The sequence below is a fragment of the Sminthopsis crassicaudata genome, chromosome 2 (assembly GCF_048593235.1).
Source record: "Sminthopsis crassicaudata isolate SCR6 chromosome 2, ASM4859323v1, whole genome shotgun sequence".
Taxonomy (NCBI): Eukaryota; Metazoa; Chordata; class Mammalia; order Dasyuromorphia; family Dasyuridae; genus Sminthopsis; species Sminthopsis crassicaudata.
Genome location: NC_133618.1, coordinates 436783112 through 436807448, shown reverse-complemented (window position 1 = coordinate 436807448; position 24337 = coordinate 436783112). Strand labels below are relative to the sequence as shown.

At 34.8% G+C, this 24337-nt stretch overlaps 1 protein-coding gene and 1 pseudogene across 4 annotated transcripts in view; one reads left to right on the top strand and one right to left on the bottom strand.

Moving 5' to 3' along the window:
* Positions 1-24337, bottom strand: part of RNF130 (ring finger protein 130) — a 123362-nt gene that overhangs the window by 71857 nt on the left and 27168 nt on the right. For all 4 annotated transcript variants that reach the window (XM_074292354.1, XM_074292356.1, XM_074292353.1 and 1 more), the window contains exon 2: positions 20796-20990. In XM_074292354.1, coding sequence (XP_074148455.1) covers positions 20796-20990 — 195 coding nt within the window. The remainder of the gene's footprint in view (positions 1-20795; positions 20991-24337) is intronic.
* LOC141557138 (ubiquitin-conjugating enzyme E2 S pseudogene) lies at positions 1740-2437 on the top strand (annotated as a pseudogene).

The following is a 24337-nucleotide window of genomic DNA, read 5'->3' as shown; positions in this document are numbered from 1 at the left end:
ATAACCTAAAGAAATTATTAAAAATGGAAATGGACTGATCTGCAAAAATGTTTTATAGCAGTTTTTTTTTTTTTTGTAGTGGCAAGGAACTGAAAATTGGCTGGACGATTATCAATCGGGGAATGGCTGAATAAGTTATGGCATATTAATATAGTAGAATTATTGTTCTAAAAGAAACGATGATCAGGTAGATTTCAGAAAAGCCTGGAAAGACTTCCATGAACTTGACTTTTATGAAATGAAGCAAGCTGAAGCAGGAGAACATTGTACACAGTAACAATAAGATTATGTGATAATTAACTGTGATGAACTAGGTTTTTCTCAACAATGAGGTGATTCAAGGCAATTCCAATAAACTTGGGATAGAAAATGCTAATCACATCAGAGAGAGAACTTTGGAACTGAATATGGATTGAAGCATAATATTTTCACCCTTTTGTTTATTTGGGTTTTTTGAATGTGGGTTTTTTTTGTTTAATTTTTCTTGTACAACATGACAAATATGGAAATGTTTAGAAGGGCCTTACATATTTTATTATTATTATTATTATAGATTTTTATTTATAAGATACATGCATGGGTAATTTTACAACACTGACAATTGCCAAGCCTTTTGTTCCAATTTTTCCTCTTCTTCCCCCCATCCCCCTCCCCCAGATGGCAAGTTGACCAATACATGTTACATATGTTAAAGTGTAAATTAAATACAATATATGTATACATGTCCAAACAGTTGTTTTACTGTACAAAAAGAATCGGACTTTGAAACAGTGTACCATGAGCCTGTGAAGGAAATTTAAAATGCAGGCGGACAAAAATAGAGGGATTGGGAATTCTATGTAATGGTTCATAATCATCTCCCAGAGTTCTTTCTCTGGGTGTAGCTGGTTCAGTTCATTACTGCTCTATTGGAACTGATTTGGTTCATCTCATTGTTGAAGAGGGCCATGTCCATCAGAATTGATCATCATATAGTATTGTTGTTGAAGTATATAATCATCTCCTGGTCCTGCCCATTTCACTCAGCATCAGTTCATGTAAGTCTCTCCAGGCCTTTCTGAAATCATCCTGTTGGTCATTTATTACAGAACAGTAATATTCCATAACATTCATATACCACAATATATTCAGCCAATCTCCAATTGATGGCATCCACGTAGTTTCCAGTTTTTGGCCACTACAAAGAGGGCTAGGGCCTTACATATTTAACCTATATCATATTGCTTGGGGAGACAGTTCCATAGGAGATTTACATGAATTGTTGTTGCCTACTGGATTGATCAAAGTTATTAAGTGAAAGGTGATTATCTTTACAATACTGCTGTTAATATATAAACTATTCCTCTGATTCTGCTTACTTTATATTTTATCAGTTCATACAAATCTTCTCAAGGTTTTCTGAAACTAGTCCCTTCATCATTTCTTACAGCACAATAGTATTCCATCACCTTCATATTATAATTTGTTCAATCACTCCCCTATTGATGGGATTTCCCCTCAGTTCTCAATTCTTTGACATTTTAAGTATATCTGGTATCCTCCTTCTGGTTTTATCTATAAATGATCTCAGGACAATCTGATTAGAATTCATGCTAAGTTTCCTACATGCCAGTGCAGCGGAGCGGCCGAGGGGCAGGCACGAGCCTCGGCCAAAGAGAAGGAGGAATCGGAGCCTGGGCGCACCTGCACGCGGGGGAGGTAGCCTCCTCCCGATCCCCTAATCCCTGAGGGCGCCCTGAGGAGGGGGCTTGGGGGGAGCTGCCCCAGAGCCCCGGTGTCATGAACTCCAACGTGGAGAACCTGCCCCCCCACATCATCCGCCTGGTATACAAGGAGGTTAACACGCTCACCTCGGACCTTCAACATGGCTTCACAGTGTTTCCCAACAAGGAAAACATCATGGACCTGCAGGTCACCATCGAAGGCCCAGAGAGCACCCCCTAAGCGGGAGGCCTGTTCCGCTTGAAGCTCCTCCTGGGAAAGGACTTCCCAGCAGCCCTCCCAAAGGGCTTCTTCCTCACCAAAATCTTCCACCCCAATGTGGGGGCCAACGGGGAGATCTGTGTCAATGTGCTCAAGAGGGACTGGACCACTGAACTGGGCATCCGCCATGTGCTGCTGACTAAGTACCTTCGGATCCACCCCAACCCCCAGTCGGCACTGAATGAGGAGGCTGGCCGCCTGCTTCTGGAGGACTACAAGGAATATGCAGCTCGGGCCAAGCTGCTGACAGAGATCCATGGCGGGGCCAGAGGGCCCTGGGGCCCTGAGGGCAGCCAGGGGGAGCCCTGGCACGGCAGAGGCCAGGGCTTCCTCCTCCTCCCCACCCGGCCCCAGGGCTGAAGGCCCCATGGCCAAGAAGCATGCAGGGGAGCAGGACAAGAAGCAGGCCGCCAAGAAGAAGACATACAAGAAGCGGGCTCTGAGCAGGCTGTAGGAGAGCCCCCGCATTGTGGGAGGGCGCAGGGAGGAGGGGCAGCTTTTGTATCTCACTAAGTTATTTAAATTATGGGGGGGAGAGGAGGATATGGGTTTTTTCTAAAATAAAGTTGAAAAAGCAAAAAAAAAAAAAAAAAAAAAAAGTTTCCTATATGCTCTTTCTGTAAAATGTTTTTTACTGTTTTGTAAAGGTTATAATTCATCATTACCATCACAACTATCATCTGTAATGTTTGCAAATTAAAGTTCTAAATGGAAAACCAAGACTTAATACAAAAAGTATAAAAACTTACCCAAACAAGAATAACCCTAAAAATCAAAATGGATCTAAGAGAATTTAATGATCTTATGATATAATAAGAAATATTAAAACACAATCAAAAGACTCAAAAAAAGAAAATATAAAGTAACTCATACCAAAACAACAACTCTCCACACATCAGACAAAATCTAGTGCTCCTAAATCAGAGAGAATACGTCAATAAGTCAGAAATAAAGAGCTCAAGTAACAAAGAAAGAAAATCTTGATCACATGTGATTTAGCAGCTACCACTTTAAGAGAGATAAAGTGATTAGAATAGAATATTCCAAAAGGAAAAAGACATACAAATTTACAACCAAGAATAATTTACCCAGTAAAACTGAGTATAATCTTACCAGAGAAAAAATAGAACTTTAATGAAATCAAAGTCAAAGATTGGAGCTACGTAGAAACTTTAAAATATAAAGAAATCAAGAGAAACATAAAAAGTTGAATTTAAGTAAGCAATTAGAAGGAACAAAACAAAGATGAAGTATTTGTATTCTAGAGTGAGGAGGCACAACAAGTGTCCCTACAGAACCCTAATGAAATTGAGGGTTATTGAAAGAATTAATGTTTAAGTGCCTAAGAATCATTTTGATGATCTTAAAAGGAGAAGAGAGGGGAAAAGGAATACAATTAACAAGAAAGGGAGACTAGGTAAGGGAACTTACCTCACATAATTGAGGTACACAAGTGGAAGACTATACAAACGAGGAATACGTGGGAAGAAAAGTGACAAGTGAACTTCATTTTTCATTTTCATCTGAACTGCTCAAAGGAGAGTAGAATACTCACACAAAGTTGGATTGAGAAATACATAAAACTCAATAGGGCAATAGAAGTGAATATGGAGAGGAAGAAGGGAAAATAAGAGAATGGGAATATTTCCGGATGACTTAGTGAAAAGCAAAATATATTCTATTCCTTAAGGGTGGGTTATGAAGAGAGGTTTAAAAGGAAAAAAAGAAATGTCTTTGTGATTAAGTTCAGGAGAGGTAAAGAAGAAGGAAGCAAACATAGATTGTACTTCTTCTCTTACACCAACAATGCATCAGCCCCTCCAACATTCATCATTATTTGTTCCTATCATCCTAGCCAATCTGACAGGTGTGTGGTGGTATCTTAAGAGTTGTTTTAATTTGCATTTTTCTAATCAACAGTGATTTGGAACAACTTTTCATATGACTAGTAACAGTTTCAATTTCTTCATCTGAAAATTGTCTGTTCATATCCTTTGACCATTTATCAATTGGAGACTGGCTTGATTTCTTATAAACTAGAGTCAATTTTCTATATATTTTGGAGATGAGGCCTTTATCAGACCTTTAGCTGTAAAAATGTTTTCCCAATTTATTGCTTCCCTTCTAATCCAGTTCACATTAGTTTTATTTCTACAAAAGTTTTTAATTTAATATAATTCAAAATTTCTATTTTGTGATCAATTATGATCTCTAGTTCTTCTTTGGTCACAAATTCCTTCCTCCTCCACAGGTCTGAGAGGTAAAACTATCCTATGTTCTTCTAATTTACTTATAATTTCATTTTTTATGCCTAGATCATGAACCAATTTTGATCTTATCTTGGTGTACAGTGTTAAGTATGGGTCAATGTCTAGTTTCTGCCATACTAATTTCCAATTTTCCAAGCAATTTTTGTCAAATAATGAATTCTTATCCTAAAAGCTGGAGTCCTTGGGTTTGTCAAACACTAGATTACTATTGTCATTGACTATTTTGTCCTGTGAGCCTAACCTATTCCACTGATCAACTAGTCTATTTCTTAGCCAATGCCAAATGGTTTTGGTGACTGCTGCTTTATAATATAGTTCTAGATCAGGTACAGCTAGGCCACCTTCATTTGATTTTTTTTTTTTTATTAGTTCCCTTGAAGTTCTTGATCTTTTGTTCTTCCAAATGAATTTTGATATTTTTTCTAGGTCATTAAAATAGTTTCTTGGTACTCTGGTATAGCATTAAATAGATTAGTTTAGGTAGTATTGTCATCTTTTTTATATTTGCTTGACCTATCCAAGAGCACTTAATATTTTTTCAATTGGTTAGATCTGACATTGTGTGGAAAGTATTTTGTAGTTTTGTTCATATTGTTCCTGATTTTCCCTTGGCACATAGATTCCCAAATATTTTATATTATCAGCAGTTACTTTAAATGGAATTTATCTTTGTATCTCTAATTGTTGGATTTTTTAAGTGATATATAAGAATGCTGATGACTTATGTGGGTTTATTTTGTATCCTGCAACTTTGCTAAAATTGTGGATTATTTCTAATAGCTTTTTAGTAGAATCTCTGGGATTTTCTAAGTACACCATGATATCATCTGCAAAGAGTGATAATTTGGTTTCCTATTCTAATTCCTTTAATCTCCTTCTCAACTCTTATTGCCAAAGCTAGTATTTCTAATATAATATTGAATAGTAATGGTGATAGTTTATAAGTATTACATATGATGCTTACTAATGGTTCAAAACAGATGCTACTGATTATTTTAAGGAAAAGCCCATTTATTCTTATTCTCTCTAGTGTTTTTAATAGTAATGAGTATTGGATTTTGTAAAACACTTTTTCTGCATCTATTGAGATGATCATATGGTTTTTGTTAATTTGGTTATTGATATGTCAAGTATGCTAATAATTTTCCTAGTTTTTAACCAGCCCTGCATTTCTGGTATAAATCCTACTTAGTCATGGTGTAGTTATCCTGGGATGATTTTCTTTAATCTTTTTGCTAAGATTTTTGCATTGATGTTCATTAGGGAGATTGGTCTAGTTTAGGCATCAGTACCATGTTTGTATCATAAAAGGAATTTGGTAGCACTCCTTCATTCCCTATTTTTTCAAACAGTTTATATAGCACTGGAGTTAATTGTTCTTTAAATATTTGGTAGAATTCACATTTAAATCTATCTGGTCCTGGGGATTTTTTTTAGGGAGTTGATTAATAGCTTGTTCTATTTCTTTTTCTAAAATGGGACTATTTAACCAATTTACTTCTTCCTCTGTTAATGTGGGCAACCTATATTTTTGAAGGCATTCATCCATTTCATTTAAGTTATCAAATTTTTTGGCATAAAGTCAGGCAAAGTAACTCCTAATTACTGCTCTAATTTCTTCTTCATTACTGGAAATTTCTTCCTTTTCATTCTTAAAACTAACAATTTGATTTTCCTCTTTCCTTTTTCTAATCAAATTTACCAAGGTTTTTTTCTAATTTGTTGGTTTTTTCATAAAACCAACTCTTGGTTTTATTGATTAATTCAATAGTTTGTTTGCTTTCAACTTTATTGATCTCTCCTTTTATTTTTAGAATTTCAAGTTTAATTTCTAGCCATATGAAAAGATGCTCCAAATCATTATTAATCAGAGAAATGCAAATTAAGACAACTCTGAGATACCACCACACACTTGTCAGATGGGCTAGGATGACAGGAAAAGATAATGCTGAATGTTGGAGGGGATATGGGAAAACTGGGACACTGATGCATTGTTGGTGGAATTTTGAATGAATCCAACCATTCTGGAGAGCAATTTGGAACTATGCTCAAAAAGTTATTAAACTGTACATAACCTTTGATCCAGCAATGTTACTACTAGGCTTATATCCCAAAGAGACCTTAAAGAAGGGAAAGGGACCTGTATGTGCAAAAATGTTTGTGGCAGGCCCCCCCCCCTTTTTTTTTTTACATTTTAAAAATTAATTTTATAATTATAAGTTTTTTTGACAGTACATATGCATGGGTAATTTTTTACAACATTATCCCTTGTACTCACTTCTATTCTGAATTTTCCCTCCTTCCCTCCACCCCCTCACCTAGATGGCAAGCAGTCCCATACATATTAAATGTGTTATAGTATATCCTAGATACAATATATGTGTGCAGAACCGGATTTCTTGTTGCACAGGAAGAATTAGATTTAGAAGGTAAAAATAACCAGGGAAGAAAAAAAAAATGCAAACAGTTTATACTCATTTCCCAGTGTTCCTTCTCTGGGTGTAGCTGATTCTGTCCATCAATTGGAGTTGAATTAGATCTTCTCTTTGTTGAAGATATCCACTTCCATCAGAATACATCTTCATACAATATCGTTGTTGAAGTGTATAATGATCTCCTGGTTCTGTTCATTTCACTCAACGTTAGTTCATGTAAGTCTTTCCAAGTCTCTCTGTATTCATCCTGCTGGTCATTTCTTATAGAACAACAATATTCCATAGCATTTATATACCATAATTTACCTAATCATTCTCCAATTGATGGGCACCCATTCATTTTCCAGTTTCTAGCCACTACAAAAAGGGCTGCCACAAACATTTTGGCACATACAGGTCCCTTTCCCTTCTTTAGTATTTCTTTGTAATATAAACCTAGTAGTAGCACTGCTGGAACAAAGGGTATGCATAGTTTGATAAGTTTTTGGGCATAATTCAAGATTGGCAGCCCTTTTTGTAGTGGCAAGAAACTAGAAATTGAATGAATACCCATCAATTGAAGAATGGCTGAATAATGTGGTATATGAATATTATGGAATATTATTGTTCTGTAAAAAATGACCAGCAGGATGATTTCAGAAAGGCCTGGAGAGACTTATGTGAACATCAGTTCATGCAAAGTGAAATAAGCAGAACCAGGAGATCATTATGTACTTCAACAACAATACTATATTATGATCAATTTTGATGGACATGGCTCTCTTCAACAATGAGATGAACTAAATCAATTCCATTTGTTCAATAATGAAGAAAACCAATTACACCCAGTGAAAGAACTATGGGAAATGAGTATGAACTACAACATAGTATTTCCACTCCCTTCCTCTGTTTTTGTCCACTTGCATTTTTGATTTTTCTCAGGTTATATTTACCTTCTGTCCAAGTCTGATTTTTCTTGTGCAGCAAAATAACTGTATGGATACATAAACATATATTATATTTAACATATACTTTAACATATTTAACATGCATGGGTCTACCTGCCCATCCATCTAGGGGAGGGAGTGGGGAGGAAGGAAGGAAAAAGTTGGAACAGAAGGTTTTGCAAGGGTCAATGATGAAAAATTACCCATGCATATACCTTGTAAATAAAAAGTTATAATAATAATAATAATAATAATAGTAGAGTTTCAAGTTTAATGTTTGATTGGGATTTTAAAATTTGCTCCTTTTCTAGCTTTTTTAGTTGTAAACCTAATTCATTGATTTTCTCTTTCTCTATTTTATGTAAGTAAGCCTCTAGAGATATAAAATTTCCCCTTATTACCGCCTTGGCTGGATTCCACACATTTAGGTATGATGTCTCATTAGTGTCATTCTCTTGGGTGAAATTATTGTGTTTATGATTTGCTGTTTCACCCAATCATTCTTTAGGATGAGATTATTTAGTTTCCAATTACTTTTTGGTCTACTTTCCCCTGGCTTTTTATTGAATGTAATTTTTATTGCATCATTATCTGAGAAGGATGCATTTACTATTTCTGCCTTTCTGCATTTGAATTTGGGGTCTTTATGTCCTAATATATGGTCAATTTTTGTATAGGTTCCACCTATATATCCACCTCAGCTTACCCCATTCACATTTATGGTTAAGACTACTAATTCTGTATTTCCTGCCATCTTATTATCCCTAAATTATGCTTTTTTCTTTCCTTTCCTCCTTATCCCTCTCCCCAATATTAGACTTATGAACACCACTTGCCTCACACCACCTTCCCTCTTTAGAATCCCTCTCTCCCTCTTTAAGTCCCTCCCCTTTTCTTTAACCTATTTCTTACTATTTCTGTATTCCCTTCTATTACCCTAACCCTTCCCTTTTCACTTTCCCCCTCCCACTTTTCAATGAGGTGGGAGAAGTTTCTATGTAAACCAAGTATGTCTAATATTTTTTCCTTGAGCCAAATCTGATGAGAGTTAAGATTCACACCATGTTCATCTCCCTCCCTTCATTCCCTCATATATAATAGGCTTCCTTTACCTTTTCATGAGATGTATTTTCCCTCTTTTTTTACCTCCACTTCTCCCTTTTTTCTGGTACAATTTTCTTTCTACCTATAGTTACTTTATATTATAACAGTAAAACTAAATCATACATATACTCTTTATGTATACCCATAACAAAAATACAGTTCTCAAGAGTTATTTTTACTTTTTTATGCTTCTCTTGAGTCCTATATTTCTACATCAAACTTTTTATTTAGCTGTTTTTTTTTCATCAGGAATAAATGGAATTCACCTATTTCATTGAATGTCCATCTTATTCCCTGGAAGAAAATACTCAGTTTGGCTGGGTAAGTTATTCTTGGCTGCATACCAAGTTCTTTTAACTTTTGTATAACAGATTCCAGGCCCTTTGATCCTTTAATGTGGATGCTGCTAGATCCTGAATGATCCTTATTGTGGCTCCTCAGTATTTGAATTATTTTCTTCTGGCTGCTTGTAGTATTTTTTCCTTGGTCTGATAGTTCTGGAATTTAGCCACAATATTTCTTGGAGTTTTGATTTTGGGATCTCTTTCAGTAGGTGATTGATGAATTCTTTCAATGTCTATTTGGCCTTCTGTTTCTATAACATTTGGGCAGTTCTTTTTGATGATTTCCTGAAAAATAGTGTCTAGGCTCTTTTTTAAATCATGATTTTCAGTGAATCCAATAATCCTCAGATTATCTCTCCTAGATGTATTTTCCAGGTCTGTTGCTTTCCTAAGTAGGTATTTAACATTTTTTAGTGTCTCACCAGCTGTGCTGGGATCTGAAATCAAGTCCTGAAATCAGTAGCAATGGAAAGGCAGCTACTAGGGCTGCCCTGGGACCAACTACTTCAGCTGTGCCTGGATCATACTGAGTCACTCTGAGTGCTGGGTGGATGTGACCAGGTCCCGAGAGAGTCTAGCATTTGAGGGTTATAGTTTTTACCCCTTGCGGTTTAAACCTTCTCTGTTGATCTACTGGCTTGCTGCCAGGGCAAAGTAGTTTACACTGTGGTAAAGTTCTCCTGAAAATTTTCCACTGCCTGAGACAACACCCTGCCCCCCTCTGGTCTGCTCAGTGTGAGCTGTTTCCCATGCTCTCATTGCCAACTTGCCTGAAGTCTGTGCCTGGCCTAACCCCATTCTGTCCCCTCGCACAAGCAAAACAAACCATTTCTGGTGAATTTCAAGAATGTCTTCAGTTGGTAATGTGTTGTACTCCCAATATTTGTGAGTTCTGACAGTCAAGCACTAATTCCGAGGCTGAATATCGTTAAAATAGATTGAGGGAAAAGGAGAGTTTAGGAAGATGCTCTGCCTCTTGTGCTGGACACTTTTACAAAAACTGGTCAAACATTATGAAAAGAAAGAAAAAAAGAAAAAGAAAGAAAGATCCCTTACAAATGCAAAAAAAAAAAAAAAAAAAAAAAAAAAGAAGAAAAGACCTTTATCAAAGGAATGTTCTGTAAAGATTTTTTCCCCCAGTTAACTGTTTTTCTCTTAATTTTAAATGCAATCCCTTTGAGCAAAACTTTTAAAATTTTACATAATTAAAATTTCTCATTTTATGTTTTCTGATTTCTATCCTTTGCTCATGAACTCTCCTAGTCATAGTTATGAAAGACACTTCATTGCTTTTGAAAAAAAAATTCATTACTTTTACAGCTAAGTAATTTAGTTTGGAATTTATCTTGGTATGTGGTGTGAATGATGTTCTACACCAATTTCTGCCAGATTATTTTCAAGTTTCCCCAGCAGATTTGTTGAAAATTTAGTGTTTCTATCAGGAGTTGACATGTTAATATATTAAACTACGTCACTAAACTAAAACTAAAATTTGTTTTTCTATAAATTATATACTTAATATGTTTATCTATTTTTTAAATACCTTTGACAGTTACTGCTTTGTAGTATATGAAATCTTCATATTCTCTTTCATACTGTGTGGAATTAACTGATGAATATGTTGGAAGATCAACAAGGATTCTTTTTGGTTGCATTGAAGAAGAAATGTAACCATAAATTAATAAAAATGATTCTGATGTAAATTGTGTCCCCTTTAACCTTTGAGGGAGGCCTGAAACTGTGTCCCCTTTAATCTGTAAAAGAAGGGTGATTCGGGGTCTCAAGCTCTCCCCTGGGAAAAGCATACCTTTCCCAGACAACACCCTCCCTAAATTAAGTGATCTCATTCAGTTGGAGATCCTGGCCAAGGATTGTTGTATCCTCTATTGAGTTGAAAATTAGTCCAGAACCACTCCCAATAGCTCAAACTCCTAAAATAAGTAATCTCTTTTCAATTGGAGATCTAGGCCTGGGGCATTGTCAATATTGACTCAAACTCCCAAGTAAGTAATCTCATTCAATTTGGAATTGAATTGCATTGAATCCCCAGACTGCTAATAAAAGACAACTCTGAAACCAGAAGTCTTTGCAGACTATTTTAACAGACTATGCCAATTGGTGAAGATATTCTCTTCTCAGTGTAACCCACCTTTGCAGAAATCCTAACAGACTACGGCCACTGGTAAAAATATTCTCTTCTCAGCGTTAATCTCTGCTATTTTCCTAACAAGATCTTTTGCCCACTAGCAAGCTGGCTTCTAAGTGCCAATAAATCCCTTTTTGCCACACAGATTTCTGATTTGTGAATTTTTTCCCAATCAGAGGGGATATCCTATCCCAATTCTTGCATCTCATCATTTGATTCCTAGACATTATCAATTCCCTCTGGTAGAAATTTTCATTCATGAATTACAAAAGACACTTTCAAGGGAATATAGTTTTAAACTATACCTTGTGAAGAGACTTTATAATAATAAATAAAGCTACAGCTAACAAATAAAAAAAGATTACACAAAAGGGTCCTTTAAATGGGCAGGCACAGTGCAACAGGAAGTTTGAATGGCCCAGAAGTAATTCTGTGAGTAGGGACTGCCCCATGGGTGAGACTGAGATAGCTTCTTAATGGAAGAAAGCTCCTTCACTGATTGCCTGTGTGTGTGACTTCACAGACCCTTTTAAGCCTACTGCAAGCAGCAAGTCCCTCTCTTTATCCTGAGGTAGCTGAACAGAGTGAAATGGATAGTGGAGAGAGGTAAGGAGCTTGATAGTGAACACGTAGGTCTTCAGGCCAGGTATTCATGAAGGAGTTAACAAGTTAGGGCATTATGTGAGCAAATATAATAAAGGCTTTAAGTTTGCACATGGCTGTTCTTGAGCGTGCCTATAGGTTATTAAACTACAATTCAAGAAATCATAGCCAGAGATTTCTGAAGGCCTCAGAGGAGGTGAACTAGGTAGAATTAATTGACACTGCAAAGTCAGTGGCCAGAGATATCTGATGCCTTGGGAATTAGGAGAGACTGGCAATGTGAAATATCCTGTAATGCTAGAGGTTTTGAAAATGAAGTGATTGTTAAGGGTTAATTAATAAAACGAAATTTTACAGTTACAGGTATTTGTCTCCTTGTTTCCTACCACCTCTTAATTAGCATTCCCCACCACCTCTTAATTAGCATTTAAGTATCTCTTTTTATTTCTCAGGATTAGAATGTAAACCTTGACTCCCCTGAACAATGGGAGAAAAGGCCAGGCAAGGGTGGGGGCTTTGGAGGCTCCAGTGTTCAGCAGTTTTGACTTTGCATTCTCCTTTTACTGACAAACACTTTGTGAGATAATAATAAACCATTTTTTTTCTTCACTCTGAGAGTTTCTGATGGTTTTTGTGGTCGATATTGCCCCACAGAATAGTTTTCTTTTTTATATTATTTCCTTTGAGATCCTTGATCTTTTGTTCCTCCAGATGAATTGTCATTTTTTTCCCCCTAGAACAAAGAACTGGATTGGGAATCTGATTGACACCACCTTGGTGGCTCAGTGTGAGTTCAAATCCAGCCTTAGACACCTACTGGCTGTGTAACCCTGGGCAAGTCACTTGATTTGGTTGACTCAATTTCCTCATTTATAAAATGAGCTAGAGAAGGAAATGGCCAACCACTGCCCAGAAAGCCTCAAATGAGATCACAAAGAGTTGCACAAAACTGAAAAATGAATATAACGACAAATTTGATTGATAAAGCACTGAATATATAATTACTTTAGATACTTAAAGTTTTTTTGTTTTGTTTTGTTTTATTGGTGTAGTCTGTTCACATGAAATTAATGTTTCTTCAATTACTTAGGTCTGTCTCTGAAGGGAGAATGTTATAATTGTTTTCATGTAATTTCTAATGTGTTCCTTGATAGACAGGCTCTCAAAGTCTATTCAATCTGCTATTATTTTGAATGGAATTTCTCTTTTAACTCTTCCTGCTAAGCTTTGTTAATAATATAAAGAAATGCTGATGATTTAAGTGGTTTTAAAAAATACTCTCTAATTTTGCTGAAATAGTTTCCATTAATTTTTTTGAGTTCTCTATGTAAACCATTATGTCATTTTTGCTTTATCCTCAATCTTATTGGAAAAGCCTCTAGCCTTTGATCTACTCCACATAATGTTGAATTTTGGTTTCTGATGTTATACCTACCCAGATTAAGGAAAGGTCATTTATTGTTATAATTTCTAATTTTTTAAAAACAGAAGTGGATATTAGAAGTTTGTCAAAATTTTTTTCATCATATATTGATATACTCACATGGTTTTTATTATTAATATAGCCTATTATATCTACAGTTTTCCTTATAGTAAACCAACTCTACATGCCAAATATAAATTCAACCTGAAAAAAAAAAAATCTTTTTAATGTGTTATTGACTCAAGTTTCTTAGTCACTTAACTTAGGACCAAGACCAAAACTTATCTTGGTCTTGGTTCTTTCTCTTTCTCATTCTCCTTGCAGTCCCAAAAGTGGAATTTGTTCTATTCTTTTCTGTGATTTTGACAGGCCCAATCAAATGTTGTTGATTGTGCCTTTAATGGGCCTATTGAAAGGTAGTAATACTTGAAAACATTATTATAAGTAATCTTTCCAAGGTGTTGCCTTGGTTTATGATCCCGCTTAGGGTTTCCTCACGTGGCTTTAGTGTGAGGTATTTTGTTGCTAACTCTGCCTTGTTCTTTAGTCTTCCTTTTTGTTTCTTTGGGTTTTTTTCTTGGTAGAAAAGTATAGAAACATACTTAAGAAAGAAGATTTTGGGGTCAGTAGAGAGCTAGAGTACATACAGCTAAGGAAATTATGGTGGAAACAAATCTGTCTTGATTAACTCAAGAGTTAAATTTTGGATGTTCTGAAATGATATGAGTATTGTTTCTCCTGATTTCTGTTTTCTTTCCCTCTGAGTAAGTGGGAATGCTAATATTAGTAATCCTAAACCGCAAACTCCAATTTGAGTCTTTCTGGCAATTCTACTGTCTACATAGATGAAAACAGTTTATAATGCCACTGGGACCAGCCTGAAAAAAATTCCTAATGATTCTGCCACTGCAATTAATATTCACTTAAACACCATAGGGACTTATGCTTGTAACTTAGCTACTTGCATGCTCTGATAAAATAATCCAATGTACTGAGGAACAAATGGAGACTGGACAATAAACAAATTCTCAATTCTTAGATTTTTAAAAGCTTCTCATGAAGGATGGGTCATTAACTACAAAGGGAATGGGGATTTCTTCCAATTCCCTTGACTTGAGACAAAAGATGTGAAATTACTACACTGATTATTTAATAACAATTGAAGTACTTATTATTTCAAATGAGTTTTGTCCCTTTTAAGATAATATTCTTAGGAGAATTGATTGAATAATGCTGCCAAGGCTTAAATAAGTTTTAACACTCCCTGAGGACAGAGGTGTAACATGCCCTCCTGGCAGTTACAATTACTAGTCTGCCCTAGGCCCAACAGAGTACCTTTGACCACTGACCTTTGCAGTGTCAACTCTACCCGGCTCACCGCCTCTGAGGCCTTCAAAGGTCTCTGGCCACGATCTCTTGAATCTATAGTTTAATAACTGGTAGCACGCTCAAGAACAGCTACGTGTAATCTTAAAAGCCTTTATTATACCTACTCACATAATGCCCTGACTTGATAGTTTCCTAGTGAACACTTGGTCTGAAGACCCATGTGTTCACTACCAAACTCCTTACCTCTCTCGGCTATCCATCTGCTTGGCTTGGCTACCCCAGGTTAGGGAGCCAGGTTAAAGAGCGACTGCTGTCTGCAGTGGGCTTATAAAGGGCCTGTGAGGTCACATACACAGCCAATCAGCGAGAGAGCTATCATCCATTACAAAGCTATCTCAATATGGCCAAAATTACATCAGCTAATATGATATTTTTTAATATGACATTTTTTTTCCCTGTAGGAGTAGACAAAGTATTAAGGCTGATTTATTTCATAAATTTAAAAAAATCCCCAATACTCTACATCTATCAGAGGTAACAAAATCAAGTTTTGGATTTAGCTTTTATCCAGGCCACCTAAACATCTCTAATCAAATCCTCTCTGCTTGCTATCCCCTCTAATTCCTTTCCATAAGAGAACTGTAACCAGAATGCCCTGGGTCAGCTCTGGCCTTACCTTACTAGGCTTTAGGCCTCCACAGCTCTCCCTGGATATCCAAGTCAATCCACTTCATATATTTCCCTAAACTCTTCCATGTCATATTGTATCATTCCCCCATCTCAATATTAAATTATCAAGTGATTCAGGCCAGTTCCAATGATCTTGTGATGAAGAGAGCCGTCTATACCCAGAGAGAGGACTGTGGGAACTGAGTGTGAATCACAACATAACATTTTCACTCTTTTTAGTTGCTTGCTTGCATTTTACTTTCTCCTTTTTTTCCAGTTTGATTTGCTGATTAACAAAAAGAAGTAATTTTTTCATATATTTTGCAATCCTTTCATATTTGGTAGTTTATAAAAAGTTAAGAATCCCTTTGTTTAGTGTTGACTCTCCTTCAAAAACAAAATGGAGCATCTATAGCAGATTCTCTATCTGGGGAACTTGATAAGGAAGTTGATTTAATCTCCTGAATAAGTCAAAAGGATATTAAGAGGCACTAATGTACTGGGATACGAGCATATAGAATTAGAAATGATACTACTGTGGAATATACATTTTATTTCATGTTTCTCTGAACAATATATTTTCTTTTCTTTTTGTTTGTTTTTAATAAATGAAGAAAATACCTACAGACTCTACAGGACTAATTTGTGGAAAAATTATAAAACGAAAATTTTAGCAAACATTTTGCCAGAATTTCTGCCAAACAGAAGTTCGCACAATCTCAATCTAAAAGAAAAAACCTTTTGAGATAAGCATATATTACTTTCAACTCTCAAAGAGACAGAACAAAATGTTACCCTTTAATTTACCCTTTGCCTTCCCCACAAGAAGACATTAAAAACAATTTATTCTACTAAGCTAAGTTAACATGAAAAACCACGGAATGAGTTGCCTTCCTGTCAATGATGTCACTAATATTGTCGGGAAAGATGTCCTTTACTCAACCAAAGAACATTAATAAGAAGGAAGAGAATCTAGCTTTTAAATCACTGTTAAAGAAAGAGGGCTATGAAAAAAGTGTGAATTTTTTTGTAAGAAATGTACATGTATTTTAAAATGTAAAGTAGTAAATTATTTTAATGTTAATTTTATTTATTTTCAAACTGAAAAGCAACCAACTGACTACATGAGTGAACAGCCTAGGTTTTGGGGGCTTATTCTTATTGTTTTCTGGTAGTATCCTATAGCATTTTGATAACCTCAAGGTAGCACCTGTAATGCTATCCCTGTAGGGATTTCTAGGCTGGAGAACATGTTCTGGGGCTACTGAAGTTTCTCTGATTCTAAATTAAATCCTTGAGGTGATCTCAATAGCTTCAATTGATACCAAATACTATTTTCTATGCAATCTATTTGCAATAGCCAATGCACTTCTCAATAAGGTTAACATGAAGATCCATTTTGGGGCAAATCAATACAGATCTGCTTGTTGTGTTTTTTAAAAATTCTTCATATTAAGGCATAAATTTCAGTGGAAAATCCAATGTGATGATCTATGAATTCTTTATCCAATGCAACTTTAGGAATACAAAGTTTCTTATTCCAAAGGTTAATCTCTTTTGTAAACTTACTTGAAATGATTTTTAACATAGTCTGGGAATTCTCATTTCAAACAGTTGTTTCCAAGGTATTCATCAAAGCATTTTGATCATCCACTTTCATAGTTTTAATTATTTCCTCAATCACTGGATACCTTTAAGTAATGACAGAGGAATAACCCTCTTATTGGGGACATTATAGATAGGATTATATGACCTCTTTATTTTCTTCCAACTCGTATTCTTACTTGCTATCAAACATGGTCACCTTTTTATTTACAATAATAATAGCTTTTTATTTTACAAAATACATGCACCATGTGTTTCAAATTTTTCTTCCCCCCCCCCACTTTAGACAAATGTAATCCAAATAGTTTAAAATGTGCAATTCTTCTAAACATTTTGCCACACTTCCTGAGAAAAATAAGTTCAAAAGAAAAAAAAAAAAAAAAAAAAGCAAACAACAACAACAAAAGTGAAATTACTATGCTTTTATCCACATTCAATCTTCATACTTCTCTCACTCTGGATGCAGATGGCTCTTTCCATCCGAAGACTGTTGGAATTGCCTTGAATTACTTCATTGTTAAAAAGAGCTAAGTCCATCACAGTTGATCATCACATAATATTGTTGATACTGTGTACAATATTCTCTTGGTTCTACTTACTTTACTTAGCATCAGTTCATGTAAGTCTTTCCCAACTTCTGAAATCAGTGCTTATAGACAATAATAATCCATTAAATTCATAACTTATTCAGCCATTTCCTAACAAATGGGCAATCACTCAGCTTTCAGTTCCTTGACACAACAAAAAGGGATGCTACAAACATTTTTGCACTTGTGGGTCCTTTCCCCTTTTTTATGATCTTTTTGGGATACAGTCCTAGTAGAGACATTACTGGATCAAAGGGTAAACACAATTTTGATAGCCCTTTGGGCATAGTTCCAATTGCTTTCCACAATGGCTGGATCAATTTTCCCATATCACTTCCAACATTTATTATTAACTTTTCCTGTTATCTTAGCCATTCTGAGATGTGACGTGTACCTCTGAAGTATCTTAATTTGAATTTCTTTAATCGGGGCAGCTAGGTGGCACAGTGGATAGAGCTCCAGCCTTGAATTCAGGAGGACCCGAGTTCAAATCTAGTCTCAGACACTTTACACTTCCTAGCTGTGTGACCCCGGGCAAGTCACTTAAACCCCAGCCTCAAAAAAAAAAAAAAAAAAAAAAAAGTGAATTTCTTTAATCAATAGTGATTTAGAGCATTTTTTCATATGACTGTAAATGGTTTGAATTTCTTCATCTGACAATTGTCTGTTTATATCCTTTGACCATTTATCAATTGGGGAATAGCTTTTATGCTTATAACTTTGAATCAATTTTTTATATATTTTTAAAATGAGGCCTATTCATAAACACTGGATATAAAATTCTCTGTAATTTTCTGTTTCCTTTCTAATCTTGGCTGCACTTGTTTTGTTTATACAAAACTTTTTAAATTTAACATAATAAAAATTATCCATTTTGTATTTTATAATGTTCTCTAGTTCTTTTTTGGCCATAAATTTCTCCCTTCTCTACAGATCTAAGAGGTAGACTCTCCTTTGTTCTCCTAATTTGCTTATAATATCACCCTTTATGTTTAAATTATGAACTCATTTTGTTTCTGCTATATTAGTTTCCAGTTTTCCAGCAATTTTTGTCAAATAGTGAGTTCTTAACCTAGAAGCCAGAATCTTTGGACCCAGCTTAAGATCTAGCTACTTAATGAAGTCTTCTCTGATAATATCAATGCACAAGAGTCAAACCCATGGCCCATAAAATTCCTGAGTGTGGCCCATGCTGCATTAAAATATTTAGTAAAATAAAATATAGTCTGCAGATATCCTGCCACTACTGCTGTAAGGTCCAGCTTCTTAAACTGTGGCTAGCAACCCAATATGGGGCCTCATAGCAATGTGGAGGTCATGAAATTATGATTTATGATCAGTGTTTGATTTGTATACATATTTTATATATCTATATATGAAGAGTCATATAAAAATTTCTTGAGAGAAAAGGGGTCATGAGTAAAAAAAGTTTAAGAAACCCTGCTCAGGTCCTGCTCAAGGTAGTGCTCAAGCTTTAGAATTCTGTACATATCAAATTCACAAGGCAGCACTGTCATAAAAACCTAGAGAAAACACGAGTTATTAAGGAAAAGAGAGTGAATGATGAATAGTGTAATTCATTTGCAATTGCAATTGGCTGCATGTGAAGGACGAGTCCAGCTAGATACAATGGTCAAGGGAGCTTTCCTTCATTCACTCACTAACTGGACAACTCAGCTGAGTACATGAACATTAGTTTTAATGTTTTGTGGAAATCTGGATCTTGAGGCTTTCTGTTCCTGGTATGGAGAGTATTAGCAGCTGGGTAGATAGCAAAATGGCAGCACAGGATGGGTCCTGACACTCTGATGGATGGCTAAGAGGGATATGGAACATGGTCTGGCACTAAAAACTTTTTAAATTTAAAAAAAAAAAAAAAGTGCAGAAAAAGGAAATGAAGGGAAGAAGGAAGACAAAATAGCTGGCTATAAATAATAATCATAAGGATCTTGCTGGCAATACCCAAAGGAATTGATTTTAATGGTTAAAACAATATGCAAAACTGTTGTCTCTCAGTATTAAAAAAAAAACCTAACACACTAGTCATCCAAATAATTTATATGCTAATAATAAAAATGAGGCATTATGTTATTTATTAACAAGAATCCAAAAAAAAAAAGAATGAACGAATTGTTTTTAATGTATATAGGGGGCTTCATTACTGCTGCTCTCTCTCTAGTCTCCAAAATAAGCATAAGAAACTAGATTTCCTGTCTTTATTTTCTATCTTATCTTAATTCATGCCTCGAACAATTCATCTGTTACATTCTCATGAACAAAATTATGGTTCATGTCCCAGAAAAAAGTGAGGCTCTGCATCTTTAGTTTTCTCTCAATACTTTCAGGAATATCGTTATATTACTGAAATGAAGCAGGCATATCTAATGATCTCAAAGCAGTGTAAGAACTAAGTTGAAGAACAATTTTGAGTCAAACTTTTACACAAAAAATGCCACTTGTAAATTTAAAGGGGATTAAAGTTATGAAGGATGGTATAATTTGGAATTAAAGCAGATGGACACATTTTTTATGATCATCAATAAACTAAACAAGGCATTAAGATGAGACCATTTGATAAAACAAATCTAAAGTATCAATATTTATGGTTCAGCAAATAATTGCCTAGACACTTAAATATCTGATTAAAGTCCATTTCTCTAAAGGTAATACTTAAATTTTGTGGTGAATTATCAGCCATCTGAGTATTAGATCTGGAGGTAAAGGATCAAAGTTCAAATGCTGTATTTGCTGTGTGACTACAGATAAGTCACTTAACTATTTGGGCTTCAGTTTCCTCAACTGTAAAATAAGACTCAGACTAAATGATGTCTAAGATCTTATAACTTTAAATTTCATAAAACTGCAAGTGTGAGATAAAAACATCATTATAAGTCAGTTTTAATGCTGATTCTGGTTTAAAAAAAAAAACAAACAAACAACAAAACAAAACAAAAACAAAAACAAACAAACCAAAAAAACGCCCTTTCCTCCACACTGGCAGCTCACTAAATCTAGGATTCGCTCATTTAAGTATCCTGGGCAAAAGATTCTATAACAGGTAAATTAAGCAACACAGACTATATGGAAAGACCCCAAATCACTCGGAAATTTAAAATTTAAACACCTAAAATTTTATAACATTTCCAGTTTTTAGGAGCTAAATAAAGGAGGAAAACCCATGTTACTTGGTGTCCAAATAAAAATTACAACTAAATATACATTTATAAATGAAGGATTATGTTCAAATTCACAAATGATGTATCTTCAACAGGGTATGGTAAGGTACCAACATAGAATGGTAAGGGAGAAAGATTTGGGGGAGAGGGAGAGAGAAAACCATTTTTAAAGGAAAACACTTGACTTTTATTTACCTTGATGAGTCATAGTGACTGTCTCTTCATTAGATTTATTGTTATAGATGACTACAGCAATAGCATTGTGGAAAGCTGCCCGTGATATTTTCTCTTTAAAAGTACAATTTCCTCTCTGCAGCAAAGCAATCCATTGTTTGATATCAGGTGGTACATGGAAACGTGTTTGAGGATCACAGCCCAGATGATCTGCAACTTAAAAAACAAAAAACAAAAAACATCAAAATCACATTTCAAAGTTTCAAAGTTTAAAAACAAAATTAAATGAGTAATTTTCTGGCCAAAGTGACTACTTATTACACAATTTTTTGAAAAACTTCTGTGTATTATATACATCAAAAATTGAATAGTTTTCTTGCTTTTAAAAATATATATAATATTCAAAGACCCCATATGCCACCAAATGGTGAATCTGAGCTTGAGGAATTTTGCTCACTGACATTTTCAACTTATCAAGTGATGATTCAGAATCACACTGGAAAACATACACATGTATAGGTATCAGCAAGCAGTTCACTTATACTAATATATATTTTGATTTCTTTTATTATTAGTTATACATATGTATTCCCTAAGAGATGTGGTCAAAGAATATAAATATTTCTCAAAAGAATTTCAAACGAAATATGGGTTTTTAAAAAATAGTAAAATATAATTTTTATGAAAAGTTAGGCACATGACTAAATTTATAAACTTTTAATATGTAATAAATTTGTCTTACTTAAAATAATCATTTCTTTCTCTAAATTTTTTTCATTTATCACTGGGCAAGAAGGAAAAATCTTTGACATTAATGAATAACAAAGATAACTAAGCTCAGGTCCTTTCAAATTCTTTGCATAATATAATATGGTCAAAGTTATCCAAAGTAGTATAGAAAAGTTTTAAAACTAGTAAAACTATCTTTACAATAAAAGGCAATGCAGTGAAAAATGAATTATTCAGCATTGCCTACAGTTTAGGATTCATCTTTTTGAATGAAAGGTTTTGATATATAACTGAAGGCAAAGAAAGTCTCTTTATAACCCTCTTCCTGCCAAGAAGACTGAAGGTTTTTCTTCCAGAAATTCAATCTTAGTCAAATGGAAGAAAAATAGAAATCTATATTAATATTATTTTAGTTGACTTGTAGTTTACTTGTCAGGGTAATTTAAAAAAAATCTGATCATTTAAAAACAGCTTACACTAAATCTTGGAGGGAAAAAACTTGAAATAGACTTTCCTTTACTGAAATGTGTGTCTGTGTGTGTGTAGGGAAGAGTTTCTCTGCTAGTATCTCATGTATGACTTTTTTTTTTAATGAGCTATTTTAAAGTAATATTATCTTAGCATTATGATCTGTTTTATTAGTTTGTTCTGAGAAGGAAAAAATGAACTAATTTTAACTGGGTTTTTAAAAATTATCCTTGGATAGATTCTTTTTTTTTTTTTTTTTTGGCTGAAACAACTGGGATTAAGTGACTGGCCCAGGGTCACACAGCTAGGAAGTGTTAAGTGTCTGAAACCACAGTTGAACTCAGATCCTCCTGACTTCAGGGCTAGTGCTTTATCCACTGTGCCACCTAGTTGCCCCTCTTGGATGGATTTTTAATTTCATTGTTGTTAAACACTGATTTCGATCCTAACCCTTTCCATATCTTCTCTTCTATGACTTTTCATAAACAGTTTATGGAGGACCCACCCAACATTCTTTTTTAAAAATTTTTTTAATTTAATAGCTTTTATTTACCAGATATATGCATGAGTAATTTTACAATACTGACAATTGCCAAACCTTTTGTTCTATTTTTTCACCTCCTTCCTCCCCCCACCCCAGATGGCAGGTTGACCAATACATGTTAAATACCAACATTCTTTTACAAATTATTTTAATCATGGAGTATCTGGCTGTTCTACTGTCTAAAATCACAACACAACTTGCTGTGTGACTACAGACAAGTAGTTTTTAGAAAAAAGAGACCTCTTTTCTGAAAGAGCTCTTTTTCTAAAAAATTCAAAAACAGCTTTGAAATGTCTTTTATACCACTCTGATTCAGACAAAGGGTTATTGAATGGCTACTTTGGGTAGGTGATAGGGACACAAACATTTTAGAGTACAGTCTTTGCCTTAAAGGAATTTACATGATTAGAAGTAGGGAGGGGAAAAAAGCAATATAGCAGAGGGGACAAAACATTGGACTTGGAGTCATGAGTTCAAAACTTGCTTGAGTTTATTATCTGTGATCACAGGAAAATAAGTCATTTAATCTCTCAATCTCAGTTTCTTCCTTCAGTGGGAATAATTTTAGCACTTATCTTACAGGTTGTAAGGCTCAAATGTAAAGTACTTTCTAAGTGTTAAAAAACTAACAAATACCAGTTATATTTAAACATACCAGAAAACTGGCTATATGGTAATGGATTCTTTGCACATGGTAATCCATGAAACAACTAGATTATTATTATAAAGTACTTAATATAGTGAAATATTACAAAAAAGAAAAGGCTATATAAAATGCTATGAGAAATATATAAGATAAACCTTATTATCAAGAGAGGATGACCAGATAGCGTGCTATGGAAGAGGTAGTAGCTAAGAAAGGTATGTTAAAATTGTATCTTGTTCTGGTTCTCCTGATTACCACCCCCAAACCCTAGTTAATACAATAAGAGAATCTATTAACAATAGTAGGAAATAAGAATACAAGGGGAACACGGAAGTCACTGACAAATTGTCTCATAAATTAAGAGAATCTAGAAGCCATTTTCAACTGCCTCATAAATTAGCTTAAGCCACATCCTGAGACTATATTCTAAAATAGGAGAAGTCAGCTAGGCCCCAACATAATAGCTTCTGAGTTGTACAAATTTTCCTTAGTCTGCAAGTTACAGATAAGCCCCAGACATGTGCTGTAAAACCAGCAAAACTTTATGTAAACAAAGGAACTCTAAGATAGTGTAGATAATTTTGAGAGGATATGAATATATTAATGAACTAAACCTAATATGGCATGAATAAGAGTTTGTATCTCCCTTACCATCAAAATTCTTTAAAACTGGGACTCTAAACTCATGCCTCTCTGCCCCTTCCTTCTGCCATGGTCCATGCAGTCCAACTGCTCAATATCAATAGTGTGTGTGTGTGTGTGTGTGTGTGTGTGTGTGTGTGTGTGTGTGTATAAGAATGATGGTGATGGTGATAGTGTAAGGTATAAGAAGCTTAGAATGGCAGGGGGCAAGTAATTAAAGGTTCTGGATGCCAAACAGAGGATTTTATATTTGATTCTGTAAGTAATGGAGAAACATGGGAGTCTGTTGAATAGGGAGGTAAAAGGGTTGGATCTATGCTTTAGGAAGATCAATTTGACAAATGAGTGAAGTATGGATGTACTGTAGTGCAGGGAAAATTGGAGTATGAAGACCAATTAAAAGGCTACTGTTACAGTCTAGGAATGTGGGAATGAGTTTACACCAGAGTGGAAGTAGTATTAAAGGAAAGAAGGTAGCATATGAGTTGTTACCAAAGTAGAATTGATGGGACTTGGCAAATAATTTGTTATGGG